Here is a 22,505-nt window from a genome sequence, read left to right on the forward strand (position 1 = left end):
AAGCTCCCCACACCTGTCACTTTCCCCGTGGAGAGCGATGGACGCCGGTACTGAATCATGGCATTTGAGAATCCCGGTTTCATTCCCATGATCTGCCACCAAGGATCATACTAGTTTCCCTTGTCAAACCATTTCGGTTTTCACGTCACATGAGAGCCGGGTGAAAACAGATATTGAAGGCAGGGTGAGGCTTTAGCCGCAAGTCATCATGAGGCTCCAATTTAGTTTTGATGTGCTCTATTTACAGGGTCAGCAGTGATGTGAAATAGGCTTCTCAACATACCTGGAAAAGAACAGTCTATTCCCACTGAGAATGTATCCTGGAGAAAACCATCTATAAATTCAATACCTGCATATCCATAGCTCCAACCACTGCAATCCTCGCAAGGCTATGCACCTACCGCAGCCCGCCTTAATCCCACCTTCCACCCCACCACCAATCAAACCCTCCCCAGCGATAAGCCAAAAATAATTTCCGATAACAGCTCACCTTGAACACCTTGATGAGCTTTCGTCAATCGCATATTCACATCCATCATCTCACATCCACCATCTCACATCCACCATCTCACATCCACCATCTCACCATCGCCAACCTCACTGTCACCAACCTCATCGACAAATCCACATTCACCCCTTCTTCTCTCCCCCCAAACACCCCCAAAACTCATCACCATGTCCCAAGCAGAACCCCCCCCTCAAGACCCAAAACTCCCCAAAGACAAATATACCTCCCTCCTCAACACCCTCTCCCTCTCCATCTCAAAATCTCACTCCTCCATCCTCTCTTCCATCTCCCACCACCGCAAAGCTCCCACAACCAAGTCCTCACTCTCCTCCACCTCCCGCCACCAACCCCCTCCCCAAAGCAACACCGATTCGGACCTATCTTACATCCCCCCACCAAATCAAGGCATCGGCTTCTCCTCATCCAAACCCCTCCCCACAGCCCAACAGCTCGCAACCGACGACCTCAAGAAAAAACTCCTGGGGAAAAACGCCTTGCGACAAAAAGAGGAAGCAAAGCGCAAGAAGGAAGAGAGCGAGTCCGAGGATGAGGTCGGGAGGGGGGGGCTGGGACGCAAGACAAAGAGGGGGAGGGTAGCGGAGCCGGAACCGGCAGGGAGGAGGAAGAAGAAGGTCAGGGTTGAGGAGCCTAAGCCTGTCAGTACCGGTGAAGAAAAGGGTATTTCAGCTGCGGCTGTGGAGGGGAAGGAGGAGAGTGTAGAAGGAGATGTTCAGACGGAGGATGTGCTTGGGAATGACGAAAAAGAGGAGGAGGTAACACCACCGACGATAAATGGAAAAGAAAAGGTGGACGGGGAGGACGGAGAGAAGAAAAGGAAGAGGAAAAAGAAGAATGAGAAAAAGAAGAGAAAGGCATCTAGGACAGAGGGGGGTGGTGATGGAGATGGGGCTGCTGTGGAGGGGGATGAGGAGGAGGACTGAGTTATTACTCGATGTCTAATGTGCTGTTGTACCAAGCTGCCTTGAGAACGGAGCTTGACCAGTTGTTGTAGTTCATACTTGACCGCTGCAAAAGCACCAGATTAACCAAGCTACAATTGCTGATATTGTCCCATTCAGGCCGCAGCCATCAGTTCTATGCTGCTCTGCTGCAAGCCGTTGGATGATAAAAGAAAAAACTCCATCCACCCACTTGACAACTACTATGCATAATAACCCGCCTTTGCTATGTTATTTAGTTCTTTGGTAACCAGACCCCCTAACCCCTCGAATATGCCCCCCTTTCCTTGATCCCTTCACACAATGTAAACGTGTTTTTGAGTTACACCCTTAATACATATATCCCCCCCCCTCCTCGAAGCCAAATGCCATGCTTAGTTATCAAACTGCTTCTTCAACTCCTTCCACTTTTGCTTGAGTGTCTCATGTTGAGAATTGACCTAGTCACAAAGACGTTAGCATCATCAGTCATCGATAGTGGATAGTAAAAGGCAACAACACACCTCAGCATACTGCACCTTGGTAGCCACCAGCTCCTCCTCCAAGTCCTTCAACTCCTTCTCCAACCTCTCATTCTCCTCGTGCACCTTCTCATTCCTCTTCATCAAATCCCCCCGTTCCAACTCCCACGCCTGCTCCAGCTCCTCGGGCTGCTTCTCAATCACAATCCTCAACTCCTTCACCTGCCCCCTCAAGCTTTCATTCTCATCCTTCAACTCCTCATTCTCCACCTTGGTCTTGACCAAATCCGTCGCCAGCTCCGCCTGCTCCCGATCATGAGCCTCGATCCTCTCCTCCAACCGCCTCACCCTGCTCGCATAACTCGCATTCGCCGACCTCAACCCCTCCAGCTCCTGCTCCCTCTCCTTCTCCGCCCTCGTCTTCTCCTCCCACTCCACCTTGTAAGCCTGCAGCACCTCGGGCGTAATCTTCACCTCGCACGCATCCCTGACCAGCTGATCCGCCCGGTAAACCTCCTTGTCCAGACTGCTGCTGCTGCTCCCAAAGAACCCATTCTCCAAAATCGAATTCGTCGACGGGGTGGCATCAATATAAAAATCAAACAGCCTGTCCTTCAAAAACGTCGTCAGGGCGCTCATGTCCGTGATTCCCAGCAGTGCCGCCGCGTTCTTTTGCATGAGCACAATGCCAAACCTCAAGATCGCGCTCAGCCCCTCCGAGAGGATCAAGTCATAAATCCTCAACACCAGCTGCAGCGGGAAGCGGTACGCAAACAGCGTCAAGAACCACTGCGTGGCATACAAGTGCGGCGTGATCCCCCTCCTCCGCAAGTGGCAGTACAGCGCCGGCTCCAGATCCTCCAGCAGCCTCTCAAACTGGAACAGCCTCAGGTGCAGCCCCGGCATGTCCGCCACAAACAGATCCCGCAGCTGGTAGTGATTCATCAGCCTGACCAACAGGCAAAAGGCCTCCTCCTCGGCCATGTTGAAGAGCAGCGGCATGATCAAAAAGTTCATGCCCTGCGCGTACCCAACCTGCTCGTCAAACAGCGCATACGCCTTGCACACGCCAAACAGGCCTTCCTGGAGCCCTTGGGCGGCAGCGTACTTGGAGTAGCTTGTTCGAGCACCCAGATCCCTCCTGATGACCTTTTCCAGCTTCTGAAGCTGAGCAAGATCTTCCTTATCCTTCTTCTTGCGCTCGGCAGCAGCGGCGGCGGATTTGATAGAGTCAGTCTCCTTATCGGTAGGCGAAGAACCACCGGTAGAGCCAGCCTCGGAGTTGACCGACGAGGCAGACGAGGCCGAGTCCTTGGTGCTCCCGTTGGCGGTGCCATTAATCTCCTTGTCAGTGCCCCTAGCAACAAGTTCCCGATATACTATCTCGAGCTCTTCGTTCTTGCTCTGAGCCAGCACCTGCCAAATAACACCGCGGATGGCGCTCGGAATGCCGGTAGCAATCGCCTTATTCAGCTCCTCGGCACTCGTCCGGGCCACCGCCGCAGGACCCTCATAGACAACGGCCTGCCAAAGATCCCAATCAACCGGCGTGTCGGCCATGGCAGAAGGCCCGGCATTGACACCCGAGACAGTGCCCGGAGCCAGATTCCGGTTCGGGCTTTGCGGCAGCGGCGAGGGCGGTGGTTTCGGGATCGAAATAGTATCAGCATCGCCGTCCTCATCACCTTGCTTCTCCTCGTCCCCATTCATACCAGGAATCCCAGCCTCTTCCCTCATCCGCAGCGCCTTGAACCGATCCTTCAAGCTGTTCCTCGACCCGATCGCCCTTGTCTCGTCATCCTCGTCCAGCTTGCTCAGCATCATTTCCGGATTGCTCGTCATGGTGGCGACCGAGCTAGCCGTATTCCTCCTCGGGGAAGGTGCTGGTGGCACAGGTGCCTCAACCTTGGTCGAGCTTCTCGAAAGCCATGAAAAGGGGCTGTTGAACTTCCGACCAGTCGGCGCGGGAGCAGCAGTCGAAGGAGGATTTGGCGAGGGCGGCGCAGCCGGGGGACTCTTTGACCGAGTATCCCAGGGCATGCTGATGCTGCTAAAAGACATAGTTTTGGCAGTGTGAGCCTTTTCCGGGGCAGGGGCGGGCTTCTCTGCGATGGCAGGTTCGGGGCTGGTCGGGACGGGAACCTCCTGAGCTACCGCTGGTGCCGCAGCAGCGGGGACGGAAGCGGCAATTTTGGCTAGTTGGGTGGCGGCCGTTGGAGTTGAATCGTCGTCTAGGTTCACGTTGTCGAGAGAGCCGGCAGAAGCTTCAGAGACACGGGAGAAACGGCGCGATATTCTGTGGTCGCTCGGCGTAGGGGATTCCGGCTTTTCGACCACATCGGCGGGCCCATCGACAGTGAGCACAGATTGCCGAGCGGGAGCAACTGGGGACTGAGGCTCCTCGTAGTCGGACTCAGTTTCCTCCTCCACGACGAGGGGCGTGACCACGGACGGTTGTCGCTTGGTCAACGACCGGACCGAACCTGTCTCGCCCGACTCGACGGCATCTTCAAAGGTGTCCTGCTCGTTGCAAAAAAACAAATGATTAGTACGACATTGAGGTTGTGTGACGGTGTCATCGGGAGATGGCAGGAGGAGATTTGGGGTGGTCCATGCAAGACCAGCCAGCTCCCGTCAGCAGGCGAAAAAGTCGACGTACCGTGTCCTTGTCCGAGTCCCTTGATGGCGGCCTCTGCTCCTGCTGTGGTGGTGCTTTTGGGGTTTGGACCGTTTCTTGATCCGCTACGGGAGAAAGCGGCGTTTGTTGCAGCTCCTCCCTCTCCTCCACGACAGGAGACTTGATCGTCTCCTCGATGGCTGTCGACATGGTGACCTTTACCGCCGGCGCAACCCTCTCCTTGTTCCCGTCACCCTTCACCGGCGTTGTCGTATCACGTTCTATAATAGGCGGCGAAACGAGGTCGGAATGATGCTGTCGTAGTTTGCTCACGCGCGCAGCTTTGTGGCCATGAACAAAAAAAGGGGGTGGATATCCGTATGGAATCGACTTTCTAGATGGCGAGCGCCGGGGTGGATGATTTGGGTAATCGTTGTTGCAGTGTCTCGTGTCAAGAGGGAAAACCGTTGGTTGAGGTGTCCTTCGTCAAAAAGAGAAAAAGACGTCGTCGTAACAGGAGAGCAAAAAAAGAAAAAAGAAAAAAAACTGTATGGATTCTCTCTCCCTCTCTCTCTGCTGGAGTAAGATCAGGAAAAGTGTTCAGGTGGTTTTTTTGGAATGAAGCGCTTCGTTTGCGCCTGCCCGGACGGAGCCCCTTATTTCCAATCGAGGTTTCCGCTAAAACGGGGGCCTAGGTTGCCAGCTGTGGAGGGGCATGGGGGGCGAGCAGCACCAGCACAGGATTGCCGGGCCCCTCTCAACAGGCGATCTCCTTGACATTAACCAACGGGGGGCACTGCTCACGAGCTGACCACAGCTTCAGAACTTCAACCTCCACACCTTGGTCATCTTGTGGTAATTGTCTAATAAATGGCATTTCTCGCGTTTAATCGACACCCACGCCATTAAACACGGTTCCCATACCTCGACGTGACAGCTGTTCCAATTCCTTCTTGGCTCAGTCATCCGTCATCCGTACGTACCACACTGCTGCATATCCAACACCTACAGGCAACTAACAACAAAGAACCTATTGCACAGTCTATTCATTCTCCTCCTTATCAAACCGTATATACTCCGTACCCTCCCTCGTCTTCACATCTGTCCATGTCTTCAAGAACAAGTATCACCCCAAAGAACGCAGCTAGGGATAAGCGCTACCTTGGCGATACCTCCGCCATCCCCCTCACCACCTCATAGGCCACGGTACCGCCGAAGTCACACACCACCTCACCTCCACCCCTTCCGAACGTTTCGTTTCATCGTTTCAGCCCTTTCCTCTTTTGGTTGGGGGCTGCTCGTTTCCAGTTCTTCTGTCCTTCCACAGGATCGCCAACCGTTCCAACGCCTCTCCCGGTGCAGATCACCCTCACAGGCGGAGCTGCATCGTCCGATCTTTTCTTCCTTACCTCGAATCAGAATGTTCCAACCGGCTTCTGTTGCAGACGTCGTCCACCAACAGAACAGCAAAGCAAACAGTTTTGACAGCTGCAAACTACCATAATGCGAAACTAGTCCAACGTTACCTCATTCAACATGACTCCATTCACGTCATGTAGGAAAAAGAAGCGAGAGCAAATTCCACCCCCGGATGACCCGAGATTTGGTAAAACATTCAGTTCGCATTAACTGAAATCTCACACAAATCTGCCTTGCGAGGATATATGTATGTATCGTCTCCGCAGCGTTAATTAGGACGGAAAAAAAAAGGAAATAAAACTTTGCGATATTGACAGGGCAATGCACAGATAAAACCAGGGAATCCCCACGATGTTCTAAATATATATATATTTTTGATTTCTGGAGTCTCAAAGCTCAAGAGCTTCATCAATCGCAGATATGTCTGGGTTCAACCCTATGAAACAGAAAACCATGTTGAACATGAAAAACAAGGGACAAAACAAACATTGTAATTCTGGATGAAAGTCACCCTTCACCACCTTCTCCTTCTCTATTAGTAGTATGCAATACAGTAGTACCCTCTACAGGCCACCCAGATCCAGCTGTCCAACTCGCATCTCATCACCTCCTCTGTGATGTGTCCAGTCCAGTCCTGTTGGAACCCTCACACCCTCACAATCTAAAAAGTCAAAAAGAAAAAAGCTCGTGGTATCACCCCTTTCCCTTCTCAAGCCCAACGACCATCTACCCATCCGATCACCTTTAACCAAATAACGCCCGGAAAAAAAGATCACAAAAGAAACCCAGTCGCTATGCATTCCCCCCTTCCTACCCATACCCAGAAACAAACAAAAATAAAAATATCAAGCCAACCCCAACCACTTCAGCGCCTTCTTCCCATCCCCCCCACCACCACTCCCCCTCCGCCTCCCATACATAGGCATCAACCTCCTCTCCTCCTCATCCAACTCCCCGTAATCCTCCTCATCATACGACGACGTAACTGGCAGGTGACTCAGCGTAGCCACCTGTCTCAACCGGTTGTTATTCCCACCATTATGGCTCAAACTCTGGGAAGACGCCGTCCCCGTAGAAAACCCATACGGCCTACCTGTTGAGCCTTGCCCCCCAAGATGAACCGCCTGCCCCCTCGGCCTCCCCCACCCACCACCCCGCTCCATCTGCTTCTGCGCCGTCAACGGATGCGGGCTCTGCATCGTCACAGGCGTCACATTTCTCGAGATCGGCGTCATGTTCCTCGGCGTGGGAGTCACAATTCTCGACCCGGGCGTCATATCCCTCGGCGACATCGCCCCCCGCGACAGCGCCGCCGAATCCCTAAAAACCGGCGGCCGCAACCCACTAGGACAAAACGATTCCGCCGGCGACGCAGGCGGCGTGTCCAACCCCGAGCTGGCAATAGAATGATGCCTCACCTTTTCCCCCTGCTGCTGATACTCCTCCGTCGTCTGCGTCCTTGCCGCCTTGATGATCAACGCCGGATAAACCTGCTTCCTTGTCCCCGTCCCTTCCCTCGGTCTCGCAACCTCGCTGATCGGCGTTTTGGGTGGCGTGTAAAAATCCGACACCGACACCAGCTGCTTCTGCACCGACGCAAGAAACGTGGCCGTGTCCGCCTCGCTGGCTACAGAAGGGAGGATGTAATCCGCCTGGGTGAATGATGGGGAGCCGAGCAGTGCTTCGAGTATGCTCCCAAAGTCCTCTTGTGACATGGGCGCAGTGGAGGATTTGTAGACTTCAATGCTGGGCGGTGGGGAGAAGGGTCGGTTGAGCGCCGAGGCGTCCCCGTTGATGACGCCGGCTATTCTCATGATTTCGTTCCCCATGAGTTTTTGGACTGCGAGGATAGTTTCGAGGTGTTCGGAGGGGTATTCGATGAGGAGGAACCGGACTTGAGGGCGGGAGCAGAGGTAGCGTTCGATGTAGGGGATTATCAAGGCCGCGAGGACTGCTCGGTCTGAAAAGGGGTTTGCTTGGGTTTGCTTGGAGAGTGGTTGGGCGGTGTAGGCTTGCATTGCGGCGCCGATGAGGTCTCTATGTAGGGTTAGCAACTGATAGATGACGGGTTAGAAGTTGGGGGAGCCGTACCTCAGGCTCACGCGCCCAGTCCTAGAAACACCATCTTTGCAACCGAGCTTCTCAAGTAGTTGAACCACCTCATCAAGTCGAGCCTTGCTCACCCCAACCTCGCCACCCACTCCCAACATCATGTCAACCTTGCCCTTCCTCACATACCGGCTCACCACAGAAAGCTCGTCCCAAATGCTATCCGTCACCGACCCATCCCCCAACGACCTCGGCTGCCGCCGCCCCGTCCGCGTCTGCGCGCACTGTGAAGTAAGAATCGACCTCAGCGAATTCTGCGTCACAACCGACGTCTCCTCCCCAACCGGCAAACTCCAAAACTGCTGACCCCCCTCAAGCGCACTCACCGGCCTCGCCTCCGAAGGCGTCGGCGAATGCCCCGGCGTTGGCAACCCATGAACCAACCCACCATTAACCCAACTCTGCTTCCTCCCATCACCCGCCGCCTCCGCAAAAGCCCCCGGGCTCAAACTCTCCAGCATCCTCCTCGTATTATCATACCCCTTCTCCAAAACCCCCGAGTCAAAGGCGGCGGTGGTCCGAACCGGCATCCTATCCGTATAATCGCCTCTCTGAAAGCCCTGAAATACCAAATCCAGCGATTCGTCCGATTGGGGTGTAGAAAGATGGATTACCAAATCCTCCCTCAGCGGCAGCACCGGTTCAAATGTTTTGTCGGTCTCGGTCGCGGCGGCGGCGGCGGTGCTCTCGTGATCGGACGGTGGTGGCTCGGTGGTGAGATTGGCGTTGTGACCTCGGCCCCACTGCTCAAACAAGCCCAAGCGGTGGTAACCTCCCATGTTGTCATCATCGCGGTCCACCCCCAAATGCCTCCCAAGGCTCGTCAAGTTATTTTCAAACGCCAGCTTGTCATCTGCCGACCGTGGCCTCTCATTTTCAACACGACACCCTCGAGAAGAAAACGACGGGTCGGATTGGTCCCCCTCAGCAAGGGGGAGCGGCGGCTCCTCCCTGATTCCAGTCCACCTAATAAGAGGCGACGGAATCTCAATCCTCAGAGGCGTTCGTCGGGTGCCTGATGCCAATGTCTTTCCGCAAGAAGATGAGCAAGGCAACGTAATAAGCCCGTTCTTGTTATCGCGCCCCTCACTCGAAGCCGCTGACGACGACGACCCCTTAGATCCCCCCAGCACTACACTCCCCGCGACAGAGTCCACCACCGACAAGCTCATGCTCCTCCTCACAACCTTCCTCTTCCTGATCTCCACAATCCTGACCGTCATATCAACCTCATTGATACCACCCGCCGGCTGCAAAAAAGCCGTTTCCCTATCCAGCAAATCCGCCGCCCTCATCGCCCTGATCACAGGGTCCTCAAACGGGCTGTGGCGTTCTGTCTGCTGGACAAGCACAGTCTCCTTTGGCAACGATGGCGTGGCATTCCTGAGACGCAACGGTCGCGGCACTAGACCGGCAGATCTCGGGCTAGCAGCAACAACCTTGACTTTCTCCAAGGCCGCTACCGAAGGACCGTGGTTCTTGGCGCAACGGCGTGAGGCTTCCCTAGCAAGGTGAGCAGCACCTTTGCTAGCCAGTTGGCAGAACACCAGATCTGCCTCCTCGACGTTGCCGCTGGTTTGTTGCTTGCTGATCGCCGAGAGACATAGCGCGTGAGCTCCGACTGTGCCCCCGTGTGTGAACACGATGCGCCCTTCCTCGGGTGTGGATTGCTGCAGGAACTCTTGGGCTTCGGCATGTCGTTTTTGGGCGGCGACATGGACCCTGTGGATGAGCTGGGTGGCGTCAGGGTAGTCGTCTTTGTTGATGTTGCCGAGGTAGTGTTGGAGGGCGGGGAGGATGAGGATGTGAGGTGAGGTGGGCAGGAGGCGCAGCTGGGTCGCTACCAGTCTTGCTGGACCTTCCAATGCCACCAGACAGCCGTTTAGCTCTGGCGAGCCTGTCGATTCTGCCATGTTGTTGTCGTCGTCGAGAATATTTTCTCTGAATTATTCGCCGTGGGATCTTGTCGTCTGAAGGGTGATGGCAGCAACGACCCGGCCATAAAGCATGCTCGGCCCGTCTCCAAGGAAGTACCAGGTATGTTCTCCCGTCGTTGGCCTGGCAATCAGAGAAGAAAGAGAAAGCGAAAAGAAATGCTCGTAAGTCGTAAGGGTTGGTTTATACCTGCTGTGCGCGCAACAACCAACAATGATGTCGCTTAGACAGCCGGTGGCTTGTGAAGAAGAAAATCAAGAGAGACCAGGCTCGGGCATTGCAAATGCACCTGAGGAAATAAAGCGATGTAAAAAGTAAAGGAGGACGAGAACAGGAGGGGGTGGCTTCCTCGAGATAGAAAAAAAAAAGAATTGGGTCGCAAATGGGCCAAGTCGCAGAGCAGACAGACAGAAGACAAGGGCGGGCCAGACTCTGAATGAAGTGGATGCGGGTATCCAGAATCGCTCACTCACTCGTGTGGGTAACACCACCGGTTTAACCGTAGCGTCCTAGTCCTGGTTTTTCCCCAGCTTCCTAGTGAATTGAAACGGAGGCTTATTATTTTTTTCTAGAATTTTTGGGGGTTTGCCAGCCTGGAAGCACCAGTGCCACTTGGTTGCGCCTTGCAAACGGCGGCCAAAATAGAAGCATCAGGAGGAGGGGCTTGCTCCCAAGTGGTGTGGGATGGAAACGGGCTTGAAAAAAATAACAGAGGAAGGGAACAAATAAACTTGAGTATTTACCCATCAGTCCAACCAGTCATGGACCGGGTTCGGTGAAGCTAATATCCATAATAGCAGGATGTTAACAACAAACCAACACCAATGGAAGCTGGGAAGGATCAACTTTGGGTATCAGTCAAATCTGACAGACACATCTCTCCGTTCTCCGTAACTACTGAGGTATTTTTTTTTTCTTTCTGGCCTTCTCTCCCTCTTGGATGCTTCGCTTCCATTGCACCACATACGGTGGTCCGGACAAAGTACCACCCTTTTTTTTTCCCCTCCTCGACCCTCATGCCGAGGAGCATAAACGAAGAACAACGTCTCTTCCGGCCTTCGGACCTTCAGCCGGGTGCCAACATGACTTCGAAACACCTTTAGCAATGTTGTGTGAGGGATTCAAACCTTGTTGGGAGGAGGGGTCTCCGTAAGCGCCTCTTGCAGACCTGCCTAGTGTGCGCACACCAACCCTCAACTTTTATCACCAGGAACAGCGTTTGTGGGAGGAGGAATATGTCGTTGTGAGTGAAGTGAGAGACAATGCCACGCCACCATCATACTTGCTGCTGCGGAGGCTGCTGCATGTAGGTAGCTTGGTCAGACAGAAAGAAAAAGGGGGCAAGATCAGCTCAGTTTACACAATATGCAAGCAATCACCACATGCTGCGAGAATGGGTGGGTGTCTTGGGTGAACCGATGTGTGAACCGATGTTGATGAAGTGTCTGACATGAGAAGAAACAAGGCTAGTTCCATGCAGGGATTTGACTAAAAAAGCGGAGGGTTCCATAGTGTGTGTGACGGATATTCTTCCACAAAACAATGGCACAGCAAAGTAAGCCAGATACATAACACCTCATAGCTACACTCCAAGAACAATTGGCACACTTTGAGATACAGGCATCACTCTCCCCTCAAGATACTTGAAGACCTCTTGATTGACCGAGAGGCCTACTTGGTTCCTTGTACAGGGTAGACAAAGGTGCCATGATCATCAGCCATTCTCCCCCGCCCAATATTTTGTCCAGTCAGGCAGGGCTGACCCACCGTGAGATAGCGCTTCTGGGCAATCCCGATCCGGGGATGGGCCCTCCATCCCGTGTAAAAATAGTGACGTACCGCTGTCCAACCCCTTCTCCTCCCAGCTTTGATCTCCCAGTGGTTCGCCAATCGTTCGACAGATTTGGGTTGTCAACAACACTCAGTCCTCGTCCCACGGTACCCAAGATGTTCCTCCAGACATGACTCTTCTGGTGACAAACGGCAATTTATTTTTCTGACACCCTGTTATCCTTGCTTTTTTCCGGAGGTGCTGTTGATGGCTCTAGTCTCTCTACGCCGTACCAACTGCCGGCAAGGCTCGGGGGCTACGTCTAATGCAACTTCATCTGCTTCAGCCAGCCAGCTTCCTTTGACTCGGCCGATGTCCATTCTCTACAACCTGCTGATGAATGCAAGTGCTCCAAGACATACATTCATACACCTGAAGTGGCGTCAATAATCATGGTTTTCGGCCATTTCCGGGGAAATATAGCTGGCAAGCCCCGAGATATTCCCAAGTTGTTATGGTGTTGCCTTGAAACTTCATTATCACCGACCAACCTCGCAGAGCGCTTCCGTCCGACTCGAATAGCACGCCTCTAGGCAGCCTCCCGTCAAGCTGAGCGGAAACATGCAGCTCACGCTCAGTCCTTGCAATCACGCGCAATCAAACCCGGTGGCGTCCCAGGAACCACGTGTAGAACGACGGGAACACTGAAACAAGCAGGTCTGGAAGAGCAACCCGCAGCAATACGCAGGAACACAGTGTCTGAGGGCAAAAGATACGAACTGCAAGCCAGGGTGGCGTGCCCGAGCCTAAGCCTGAGGTACTTTCTATTCTTCATCGTCGTCCTCCATCAGGGCAGCGAGCTCTGCTTCCTCTTCGGCACTCAGCAGGCCCTCGGGTTTAGTTTCCTCCCTTTTTTCCTCCGCGACAGGCTTCTTCTGTTCTTCAACCAAAGTGTCCAGACCTGCCTTTGCCAAGGGCCACACCCGAACAGTGCCGTCGATACCAACACTGCAAAGTCTCTCAGCCGACCCCTTGGCATTCTTCAAGAGCACCAGCTCAGTAACCTCATCATAGTGCCCCAGCAGAGAGCAGTACAGCTTCCCCGAAGCCCGATCCCAGAACTTGATGTCCTCGTCCCTCCCAGCCGTGATCACCCATTGGTCCGTGACAGCCACAGCGCGAACATGATCCCCATGCTGAAAACTGTCCTCGCAGCTGAAGTTCTTTATCCTCGACAGGCACTTGGCCGTCCCGTCTCCGCTCGACGTCCACAAGTCGACCTCGTCCCCGTCGTGGTCGAGTACGAGTTTGTAGACGGTTGTCTCGTGCTCCAAAATTGTCCGCCTTTCCGTGCCAGGCGCATTGGGCAGCTCCTCGACCACCTGCTCCCAGCCGTCGGTCCGAATCTTCCACCGTCGAATATGCGGGTCACTGCTCGCACTGATGAGGGAGATCTCGGATTCGGTTGAGGCTGCGTGGTCGACGGCTAGATCTTGGATGCTGAGCATGTTGACAACATCGTCTTTGAGGGTGTGGATGCGGGCTCCGGAGGCGATGTCCCAGACGATGATCTTCTTGTCGGCGCCGCCACTGATGAGGATGTCTTTGCCTCGGAGCCTGGCGCAGACGACTGCTTTGACAAAGTCTGCGTGGCCGATGTACTTTTTCCCTGGTGTCTTGGTGTCCAAGTCCCAAGACCAGACTGACTTGTCCCAGGCACCAGCAAAGAGTGTCCCGTTATTTGGGCCTCCGACGGTGACACAGCTGACTGGTGTTGTTGGGCCGCGATAGACTGCTTTGGTGTTTTCAGGATCCTGTTCACTATCAGCATATGCTGTGGGTTGCTAAGGAATCCAATCATTTACCTCAAAGTCCACCCTCCTCACAGCTCCTGCAGACTCGGCAACCAAGATAGCAGAAGACGGGGATCTGGGGTCCAGCACAGCTGCGAGGATCTTGGACTTTAAGACGATGGGGTTGCCGTATCTGTTGCCAGACTTGGCCGCCCTTCTTTGCCTTGTGGCCTGCTCTGCACTTTGTTGGTGTATAGGTTAGCTCGTGATCCAAACACTCACGAATAGGGGCCCCTGTCAGTTTGGATAACTCACTCTGTCTCGAAAAAGTGACCTGGGTCTGAGGACTGCATCTTGACTGCGGGGTTATCGATTTTGAACTGGGAAAAAGGAGACAAAAGAAGAGAAAAACAGCCCCTGACTTATAGATCTGGAAATACAGCTGCCTGGCCACCCGGAAGATGTATATTCTGCTGCCTTCAGTTCATGATAGTGTAATCAGTGGTCACCAGCGGATCAGTGCAAGCCCGACAGAAGGGGATGGACATGCCAGGCGGTGACAGCTGACAGTTCTTGATGCGTGGTGTAGTGTAAGTGGGACACGGGCCAATTGAGGCGGGGCACGACAGCAGCGAAACGCGACCGCTAAATTGAAACGCGGTGAGACGCGTCTCCTTTTCAGCGGATGTTTCCTGGGGCGCAACTTTCACCGCCCAGCTGCTCAAACATCCCCGTCGGTTGGATATCCACAGGGGACTGCTACGACGACGACAAGTACACCTCTGCTGAGTTACTGGTTCATCTATGCGATAATAGAACGGATCGACTCAGAGTAAACACCACAATGGCGTCGTCGGTCATCGCATCCCGACCAAGGGCTCGCCCAGCCCACACCTCGGGCACCACGAAATGCGCCTACACTCCAGACGGAACAAAGCTGGTCACTGTCGGCTCCAACAATACCATTCGTGTGTACAAGACCGGCTCAGACGGCGAGCCTGACAATGTGGACGACTGCCAGGAACAAAATGTTGCGGTATCAACAAGCAACAAGTTCTTCGTTGCCGGCTCGGAAGATGGCACTCTCGCTTACTACTCGCTCGAGACCAACATGTTTGACCGCCTCCTGACGCGGACAAGCCTCCCAGTTCGCGATGTTGCCCTCTCTCCAGACGACAAGTGGTGCGCTGTTGCTAGTGACGAGCTTACGGTCAAGCTGGTCAACATGGAGGATACCACGAACCTGCTTACGCTGAAGGAGCATGGAGAGCAGACGAAGCATATCTCGTTCGACCCCAAGGGCACCATGCTTGCGGTCTCATGTACCAATGGGATCATCTACATTTACTCTTTGACGACGGATCATCCCGAGCTTATTCGAAAGGTGGACGGTGTCATTGGCAGGGTGCAGACCGACTCCGAGGCCTCGACCAAGGTGGTCTGGCACCCTGATGGCCGTGCTTTTGCGGTGCCCACACCTACGAGGGATATTCAGGTTGTGTCCAAGAATGACTGGGAGAAGCAAAGGGTGTTTTCCAACGGGCATGAGGGAGATGTCACGGCTCTTGCTTGGTCTCCCAACGGAGCGTTGCTCGCCTCAGCCGGCAAGGACAGGAAGCTCTTGATTTGGTCCACCAAGGACCAGAGCGTGGTCGCCAGATATGAGTACCCCAACGTCGTCGACATCGCCTGGCACCCAACCAAAAACCTGGCCTCCTTCACTACCTCTAATGGAGAAGTGTTCATCAGCCCAGAGTTCGTCTCGGAGCAGTTTGCTTCCATGCTCAAGCTCCCCCGGCAACCGGCCCCTTTTATTCACGACCCCCTTGAAGGAATCTCCAATGGCCTCGACAGACAACCCCTTCCTAGCCGTCCCCGAGCTGGTACGCCAGATAGCTTCGACGACCTCCTTGATGATGACGTAGTAGAGGAGGATGACTTTGTTGTGGACGACGACGGTGCGGGCTATGCGCTCAACACCGGCCGAAAGCGTCCCGCAGACGACACCACCGACGGCCAACCCCCTTCCAAACGAGCCAACTATGCCCTCCAACTCCAACACCACCCCCCTTTCCAACCCGGCTCCACCCCCTGGCGCGGCAACAGAAAGTACCTCTGCCTCAACCTAATAGGCTTCATCTGGACTGTCGACCAAGACAGCCACCACACCGTCACGGTCGAATTCTACGACCACGAATTCCACCGCGACTTCCACTTCACCGACACGTTCCTCTACGACCAAGCCTGCCTCACCAACACCGGCTCCTTGTTCTCCTGCCCACCAAAAGACGACGCCCCGGCTGTGGTCTTTTACCGTCCCCACGAGACCTGGACGCAGAGAAACGACTGGCGGATTTCCCTGCCGAAGGGTGAAGCCGTGTTGGCCATGGCCCTAGGCGAGAATTTTATTACTGTCACCACCACGGCGAATTACGTTCGGGTGTACACCCTCTTTGGTATTCCCTACCGAGTCTACCGCCCCAAGTCCAGCCCCGTGGTCACCTGCGCGGGATGGAACGACTACATCATGACGATTGGCAACGGCCCAGTAGGCGCGGACGGGATGTCCAGGCTCTTGTACTCCATCTACAACATCAAGCGGGATGAAATCTGCCAAAACGAAGACATTGTCGCCTTGCCGGACGGTGCCTCGTTGAAATCAGTCTTTTTTTCCGATGTTGGCGTAAAGCCCCCCCCCTTTTTTTTTTTCCCACCCCACCACCCAGCCCTTCTAACTTTGCGTAATAGGACCCATGTATATACGACACAACAGGAACCCTCCTAACCCTCCTCCACTGGCGCCTCCCCTCCCGCGCCTACTGGGTTCCCCTCTTGTCAACCTCCCTCCTCCCACGTCTCGCCTCGGGCCGAAAAAAGGAATCTTACTTCCCCATCGCGGTGGCGGACAATAAATTCCATTGCATCATCCTAAAAGGAGGGGATCAGTACCCTTACTTTCCCCGGCCTTTACTCTCCGAATTCGAGTTTTCCATCCCGCTTTCTGGACCGCCCAAACCTAAAAAGTCAAAACCAACCAACGACGACGATGACATGATGCTCGATCAATCCTCAGACTCGGATGGAGAGGACGACGCGGCCGGGGAGAGTGATAAATTGATCCAAGGGTTCATGCTGAAGAGTATCCAAGCCTCCCAGCTCGACGACCTGCTAGACGCCACGCAATCAACCGCCTCGCAACGCGCGCTGCGGTCTAGGCTTTCGTTGGAGATTGATAAAACGTTACTGCAGCTCCTGGCGGTGGAGTGTAGGGAGGGAGGTGAGGAGAGGGGTATGCGCGCGCTGGAGGTTGTCAAGCTCATGAGGGACACGTCTGGGAAGATGATTGAGGCGGCAGGCAAGATTGCCGAGAGGTATGGACGGACCGTCCTGGGGGAGAAGATCAGGGAGTATGGCGAGGAGAGGGTGGGGAAACAAATCAGGAGTAGGAGTGATGGGCGGATGTCGACGCATAATCACCGAGGGTTTGGGAGTGGGGATGAGAGTGACTTTTGAAAGTGACGGAAAAAAGAAGAGAAGAAGGATGGGAACATGAGTAATGATGGATATTGAATTGCATTGGGTATCTAGTTATCTGTTGTTCGAGGAGCAGCATGGTATAAAAGATTCTGTTTGTGTTCATCAACGGCCTGTCTCGGTATTTGGCTAGTCAGAGATCCGTGATAGTTCGTAGGAGTTGTTCTAGCCTGGCTCTTGACGACTTATTTATATAGACAGTTGATTTCCAATCAAGCCTGTCTTGAAATCTATCACCTCAAAACAAAGTAGACACTGGCAACTTCACAACAGGAAGAATCACCAAGAGAAAATCATAGAAGACAGCAACGGCACAAAACAAAAATGGCTTGACCTGGCTCGATTAATCGCGCGAACCGCTCTACTGGTGGGTATATCATTTTCCATTGCCCTATATCCCCGATATCCCCGCGCCGTGCCTGTTACCGGCGAATGCAGATGGGCAGCCCTAAAACGACAAGAACACCATGCGGGAAAACCGACGCGAACCCGAGCTCAGACCCTATTTGTCCTTTTTTGTCCTCACACGCAAGCGTGACGCTTACTTGTGGTGGATCTTGCGCTGGTAGAAAGCGAGCTCCTCACCCTCGAGGATGTAGCCATCGGCACGGCCGGACTGGCCGGGGCGGGAGGCGATGACGGCGTAGAGACGACCGGCCTCGAACTGCTTCTCGAGAGCGGGGTCGACCTTGCCACCGGCGGCGAAGCGGGCAGCCTGCTTCTTCTCAACAGACTTGGACTTCTTTACCTCCTCAACGGTCTGACCCTGCTTCTGCTGGCGTCTACGGCCGAGGGGCTGGCCATAGTGGGCCTCGTACCACTGACGGAAAGGAGCGGCATCGATCTGGACGACGGCGGACTTGGTCAGGGTGTTGGTGCGGACAAGCTCGTTGTTGGAAGGGTGGTCTAGCAGAGGTCAGTGTCTGAAACTCAAGGTCTTCAGATTTTGGGAAGAACATACAGGCGACAACGATGACACGGGTCTTGCGGGTGGTACCCTCGGAAGCCCAGGCAAAGTTACCAGAGTCGAGACGAAGAGCGCGGTACTTGTGGTTACCACCGCGGGTGCGGACGGTGTGGATGCGCTTGGCACCGATACGGGTGTTGGCGGGCTGGCGACCAAGCTCGAAGGCTCTCTTCTTCCCTGTTCGCTACTGTCAGAAATTGCTTTCATTCCTAGTGTGCGATGACAGGCTCAGAACGCGATGGGTTGCTAGTTCCTGTGACGGCCCACGACACAGCCACCTCTCCGCTCCTCTCGAGAAGCAAGAAAAGCACCCAGTGTGTGAACCACCACAGGAACCTCCATGCGGACCTTCGAGTGCCCCCAGATGTCGAGGGGCAAATGTATTATGATTAGGAAACGGGAGGAGGAAGTTAGGACATACGGTAGAAACTGCAGCACGAGATAAGTTAGCAACCACCATCTTGGATTCCATCGACACCAGCCAGGAGGACAAAAGGAAGGGGATTGAACATACGCCCGCTTGGCACCGGTGTGGGAGCGCTTATGCCGAGAGTCACGAGAGATACCCATCTTGCCGGTTTCTGTTGTGAGGTCGGGTTAGCAAAATTGTTCGTGATGCCGGTCGATGGTGGATGTTTCGCGGCAGGAGTCGAAGGTTGAGCAGGGCTGCAAAATTCTCGGAAGATTGAATCTTTTCGAATCTGCAAATATCGGCTCTCGCTTCGAATTCCGTCGGCCTGGTCGAGGGCAATGGGTATCGTGGTGGTTACTTACGTCGTTGGTCGTTGACTACTGAACGGTTGTGGAAAGGTCGGGGCAAGGCGCGATATGTTTTTGCAAACTGTGGGCGAAAAAAATCGGCGACATTGTAGGGCCGGGTCAGTGCTGTGGAGCCCTAAGAGAGAAAGCACGGGCCAACCGAAGAATTGGTGGGGAAGAAGGCCCGCTCTGTCGCTGGCCCTGCCAAGCCTCGCAGTCCAATTGCGCCAAGATGCCTGTCAAATTTGGGTAAACAACCATGTGGAGGGTTAGGGTTGGAAATGATGGCTCCCAGGAGGCCCCTTCAAGCAGAAAGCCTCGCGGAGTCTGTCATCTGTGATCGAGCCTGAGTTGATGTCACCAATCTGCAGTCACTAGTTACGATAAGGAAACACTTGTCCCATGCCATACGGTAGTGACAGTCCTTTCGCTCTCCACAACGAAGCACAGAGGGGGGGGGGAGAGGGGCATTGAAAGCTTGTACATCACTGCCATCAATCGAAGTTGGAGCCTACGACCGGACATAGATTTCGGTCATAGTAAAAGGTAACATTGAAGCAATGCTTCAATCTGAATTGTAAGCTCTGGCAAGTCTCTCAACTCCAGTCTCTGAGCTACAATCTATGTAAGTGTATGCATATGTTGAAAAAGAGTTCGTAAGTATGTACGGTGAAAGTTAAATGAAATCAATCCAATCTTCATCAGATGTGTCCCGGGCAGCAAAACGGCCCAAAAATCAGGGAGGAGACAAATAGTCTCTCCAAAGGAATAAATCATACGCAAAACAAGGGGGTATCCGCGACGTCTTTCTCCTCGACGTCTTTTTCTTTCCTCATACAAATCATTTCAACCTGAAAATCCCCTAATCTTATGACGTAGCAGCCGCAACGTTCCTAGTTTGTTGTGGCTCTTTCTCCTGTGTCACCTCCTGATCTGGTTTCTGGACCTCTTGATCGTTAACCTGGGGTTGCTTTTCCTGCTGATTCTTGTCCTCCGCCCCTATTGGTGCTTGGGGCTGATTTGGCTGAGCCGGCAACACGACCGGGCTCTGGGTTGGCTGCTGTCCCTCTTGCTGCTGCACTGGCGAAGGCGACTTTGGATTCTGACCACGTCTAGACATACCCCTCTGGACTGTAACCTGCTTCACAGTGCCAGGGGCAAATCTTTGCGCTCCCAGACCAGGTTGCAAAACAAGCGGTACGGCACCACTCTTCTCCCCGCTTACTCTCCTCACGCTCGGCTGCCTCCTTGTCCCTGCCGTTGCGGTCGCCAAAACCACAGGTATGTCGTCCATGGGGTGGGATCCCAATGCTGAGACGGGGCTCACTGGTAGTGCGTTATAAGCGGACACCGGCGAGTCCATGGTGTCATTGGCGCTGGGCATGTAAGTTGCGCTGGTTTGGGGAACGAAGGGCTTGTATTGCCTGGGCTGATACTGTGGCTGGTTCGGATAGGCAGCAGACTCCGGTCGGTACGGCTGGAGAGGCTGGGGCGCTGGAGGGATACCGTCAAAAGAGAACCGTGGAGAAGCGGCTGGTGTCGACATGGGGCTCGGAGCTGGGTAGTAGTTTGGCGATTTCTCAGGCGGGGGGTGGTTATGATGAGCCGACTTTTGCATATCGGGGATGGTGGCTAGAGCGGCGATGGTGGTACCAGAGAGAGGAGAAAATTGAGCCGGGGTTGCTTGTTGCAGATAGGGCGATGTCGTAGCAGAAGAAAGCTTGAGTGGCGGCGGGATGGCGGATGCTGCAGACGATGAAGAAATCGAGGTAAAAGAAGGTGTTTCGGACTGGCTTTGGTGTTGGCGCGGAGGGTCTGAGAAGGGCGACACGACCGGGACAGGCTGTGGTGGCAGTTGTTGCTGGTAATCCGATGGTTGCTGTTGCTGATAAGCTGATGGTTGCTGCTGTTGGTAGGCGGATGGTTGCTGCTGCTCATATTGCGATGGCTGGTAAGAAGATTGCTGATATGTAGTAGCTTGGGAGTATGCGTATGTGGACTGTTGTGGCGGTGGAGCCGATTGCTGGTAAGTTTGCGGTTGAGATGGTGGTTGAGATGGCGGTTGCGCAGATGGCTGCTGATACATGGGGGGTTGAGGAGGCCCGTCCGGAATCTGCGTCTGGCCTTCCTGCTCTTTCTTCCGGCGACGGAAAAAAATGAATGCAAACGCAATGAGCGCGATAGCTCCGATAGCACCAATGACACCTCCCGCGATAGCACCGGCGTTGGACGAAGAACTCTCGGCCGGGACCACAGCGGCAGCATCGGACGAAGTGGCTGCGGGGGCGGTATCGACACTGGATGAGGCTGTCTCGAGTGATCTATCCGTAGCCGACGTTTCCGTCTCCGTCTCCGATGACGAGCTCGACCCTGACGACTGCGATGAACTGCTGCTGCTCCTGACAGCAGTGGTTGTGCGCCGAGTTGAAGTGCGGCTTGGAGTGATGGTAGACATGGTTCTCGTCTTCTGGCCCACATGAGTCGTATCAGCTTCCTCGATGCTTCTCTGCCTGAAGATACTGCAGTAATAGTCGACTGCTCCAAGCTCATAGCTGATGGTGTTGCACAGTTGCTTTCCGAACGCCGAACTACGAGACAGTCAGTATAACCGATCCAACACATCATCTCACGTAATGCTACATGCCACTTGAGGATTTGAGGATCCGCCTGGCAATCCTCATCACAGTCCTTGAGGTCCTTCCTGTCCAGACAGGCTGTGTGGAAGTTGCAGCCTCCATTGCCGCAGCAGCCTACTCCAGCCGGAGATCTGCCTGAAGCCGTGATGAAGATACATTGCTGTTCGTCCGGGCAGGTCAATGGGTCACCTAGAAATAGTTAGCACCATCTTCATACACGGTGATCCAGAGCTATACACACGTTTGTTGCCGTCGAGATAGCCGCAAGTGTTATCGGGAGCGGCGATGTAGTTTGAAGGCCTGCCATTCTGACGTCGCAGCAGCACGTTCACAGCCGGAGCTTCTGTTGGTTTCGGCGTCCACCCAAGACCGTCTTCCACGGCAATGACACCGGTTGGCTGGGGACCTGGAAAGGCCAGTCCCTCGACCGAAATGCCAAAGAAGGCGAGCTGACAAAAAGTAGATACCCTCATCTTCATCTTTCGCTTGCTGGCTTGCGTCACCTGAATCACAAGCGACGGTGACAGTGACGGTTGGGAAGAAGAGAGAGCATAAGTCAGAGCGGGTTTGGCATTACGGTGCTGGCCAGCAGGCACAAGAAAAGACGCACTCCTTTCCGGGTCAAAGGTGATCGGCAGACATGTGCCATGGGTAAGAGATGTTTAAAAAGAGGACTCCGTGTGGGAAGTGGGAGGGGGACTGGGGTGTGAGACATTGGCGGGCAAGGATGGGGAACCACCACCAGCAGATGACAGCGCACACGGGACACAGGATCGACGAAAGATGGCTCCCAGCAACCTGGGAGGACTTGTTTATTGCATGTACCTACGGGGTGTTTGTGCTACGGCCGGCCATTCCATTGTAATGCGGTGTGGGAAACGTTGGAGCAAACAAGTTGTTTTTATGAAGCTCTGAAGATGCGGGCCATGTCGATCTCAGGGGTTGAATGAAGTGAAGAAAAGCTGTGCCTGGCGCCATGCATCCAAGAAACAGAAACATGCAGAGACCCTTCCTTTAATTTCACTGCCCCCAGAAAC

At 54.1% G+C, this 22,505-nt stretch overlaps 8 protein-coding genes across 8 annotated transcripts; 3 read left to right on the forward strand and 5 right to left on the reverse strand.

The window, feature by feature from the left end:
* Positions 1 to 675: 675 nt before the first annotated feature.
* On the forward strand, positions 676 to 1,449 carry QC764_0055350 (uncharacterized protein; the record flags this gene model as incomplete). Its single annotated transcript, XM_062940461.1, has 1 exon — positions 676 to 1,449. One exon carries the CDS (start codon positions 676 to 678, stop codon positions 1,447 to 1,449), a length of 774 nt encoding a protein of 257 aa, XP_062801918.1.
* Positions 1,450 to 1,505: 56 nt separating this feature from the next.
* QC764_307710 (uncharacterized protein) lies at positions 1,506 to 5,368 on the reverse strand. Its single transcript, XM_062945880.1, has 3 exons — positions 4,588 to 5,368; positions 1,971 to 4,451; positions 1,506 to 1,907 (listed from the first exon to the last, which is right to left on the reverse strand). Exons 1-3 carry the CDS (start codon positions 4,753 to 4,755, stop codon positions 1,842 to 1,844), a joined length of 2,715 nt encoding a protein of 904 aa, XP_062801919.1. The 5' UTR covers positions 4,756 to 5,368; the 3' UTR covers positions 1,506 to 1,841.
* A 949-nt stretch (positions 5,369 to 6,317) lies between these two features.
* QC764_307720 (uncharacterized protein) lies at positions 6,318 to 11,444 on the reverse strand. Its single transcript, XM_062945881.1, has 2 exons — positions 8,056 to 11,444; positions 6,318 to 8,001 (listed from the first exon to the last, which is right to left on the reverse strand). The coding sequence occupies exons 1-2, from the start codon at positions 9,984 to 9,986 to the stop codon at positions 6,810 to 6,812; spliced, it is 3,123 nt and encodes a 1,040-aa protein (XP_062801920.1). The 5' UTR covers positions 9,987 to 11,444; the 3' UTR covers positions 6,318 to 6,809.
* A 106-nt stretch (positions 11,445 to 11,550) lies between these two features.
* QC764_0055380 (uncharacterized protein) lies at positions 11,551 to 11,973 on the forward strand (the record flags this gene model as incomplete). The annotated part of the gene is made up of 2 exons (XM_062940462.1): positions 11,551 to 11,563; positions 11,786 to 11,973. The coding sequence occupies 2 exons, from the start codon at positions 11,551 to 11,553 to the stop codon at positions 11,971 to 11,973; spliced, it is 201 nt and encodes a 66-aa protein (XP_062801921.1).
* A 365-nt stretch (positions 11,974 to 12,338) lies between these two features.
* QC764_307730 (uncharacterized protein) lies at positions 12,339 to 14,095 on the reverse strand. Its single transcript, XM_062945882.1, has 3 exons — positions 13,888 to 14,095; positions 13,645 to 13,813; positions 12,339 to 13,593 (listed from the first exon to the last, which is right to left on the reverse strand). The coding sequence occupies exons 1-3, from the start codon at positions 13,923 to 13,925 to the stop codon at positions 12,604 to 12,606; spliced, it is 1,197 nt and encodes a 398-aa protein (XP_062801922.1). The 5' UTR covers positions 13,926 to 14,095; the 3' UTR covers positions 12,339 to 12,603.
* A 321-nt stretch (positions 14,096 to 14,416) lies between these two features.
* mcl1 (DNA polymerase alpha accessory factor Mcl1) lies at positions 14,417 to 17,085 on the forward strand (the record flags this gene model as incomplete). Its single annotated transcript, XM_062945883.1, has 2 exons — positions 14,417 to 16,255; positions 16,321 to 17,085. 2 exons carry the CDS (start codon positions 14,417 to 14,419, stop codon positions 17,083 to 17,085), a joined length of 2,604 nt encoding a protein of 867 aa, XP_062801923.1.
* Positions 17,086 to 17,439: 354 nt separating this feature from the next.
* Positions 17,440 to 18,922, reverse strand: RPS8A (ribosomal protein S8A). Its single transcript, XM_062945884.1, has 4 exons — positions 18,588 to 18,922; positions 18,495 to 18,502; positions 18,068 to 18,250; positions 17,440 to 18,012 (listed from the first exon to the last, which is right to left on the reverse strand). Exons 1-4 carry the CDS (start codon positions 18,641 to 18,643, stop codon positions 17,648 to 17,650), a joined length of 612 nt encoding a protein of 203 aa, XP_062801924.1. The 5' UTR covers positions 18,644 to 18,922; the 3' UTR covers positions 17,440 to 17,647.
* A 450-nt stretch (positions 18,923 to 19,372) lies between these two features.
* QC764_307760 (uncharacterized protein) lies at positions 19,373 to 22,365 on the reverse strand. Its single transcript, XM_062945885.1, has 3 exons — positions 21,710 to 22,365; positions 21,453 to 21,657; positions 19,373 to 21,420 (listed from the first exon to the last, which is right to left on the reverse strand). The coding sequence occupies exons 1-3, from the start codon at positions 21,945 to 21,947 to the stop codon at positions 19,701 to 19,703; spliced, it is 2,163 nt and encodes a 720-aa protein (XP_062801925.1). The 5' UTR covers positions 21,948 to 22,365; the 3' UTR covers positions 19,373 to 19,700.
* Positions 22,366 to 22,505: the final 140 nt, after the last annotated feature.

Source organism: Podospora pseudoanserina, chromosome 3 (genome assembly GCF_035222485.1).
Source record: "Podospora pseudoanserina strain CBS 124.78 chromosome 3, whole genome shotgun sequence".
NCBI classification, from domain to species: Eukaryota; Fungi; Ascomycota; class Sordariomycetes; order Sordariales; family Podosporaceae; genus Podospora; species Podospora pseudoanserina.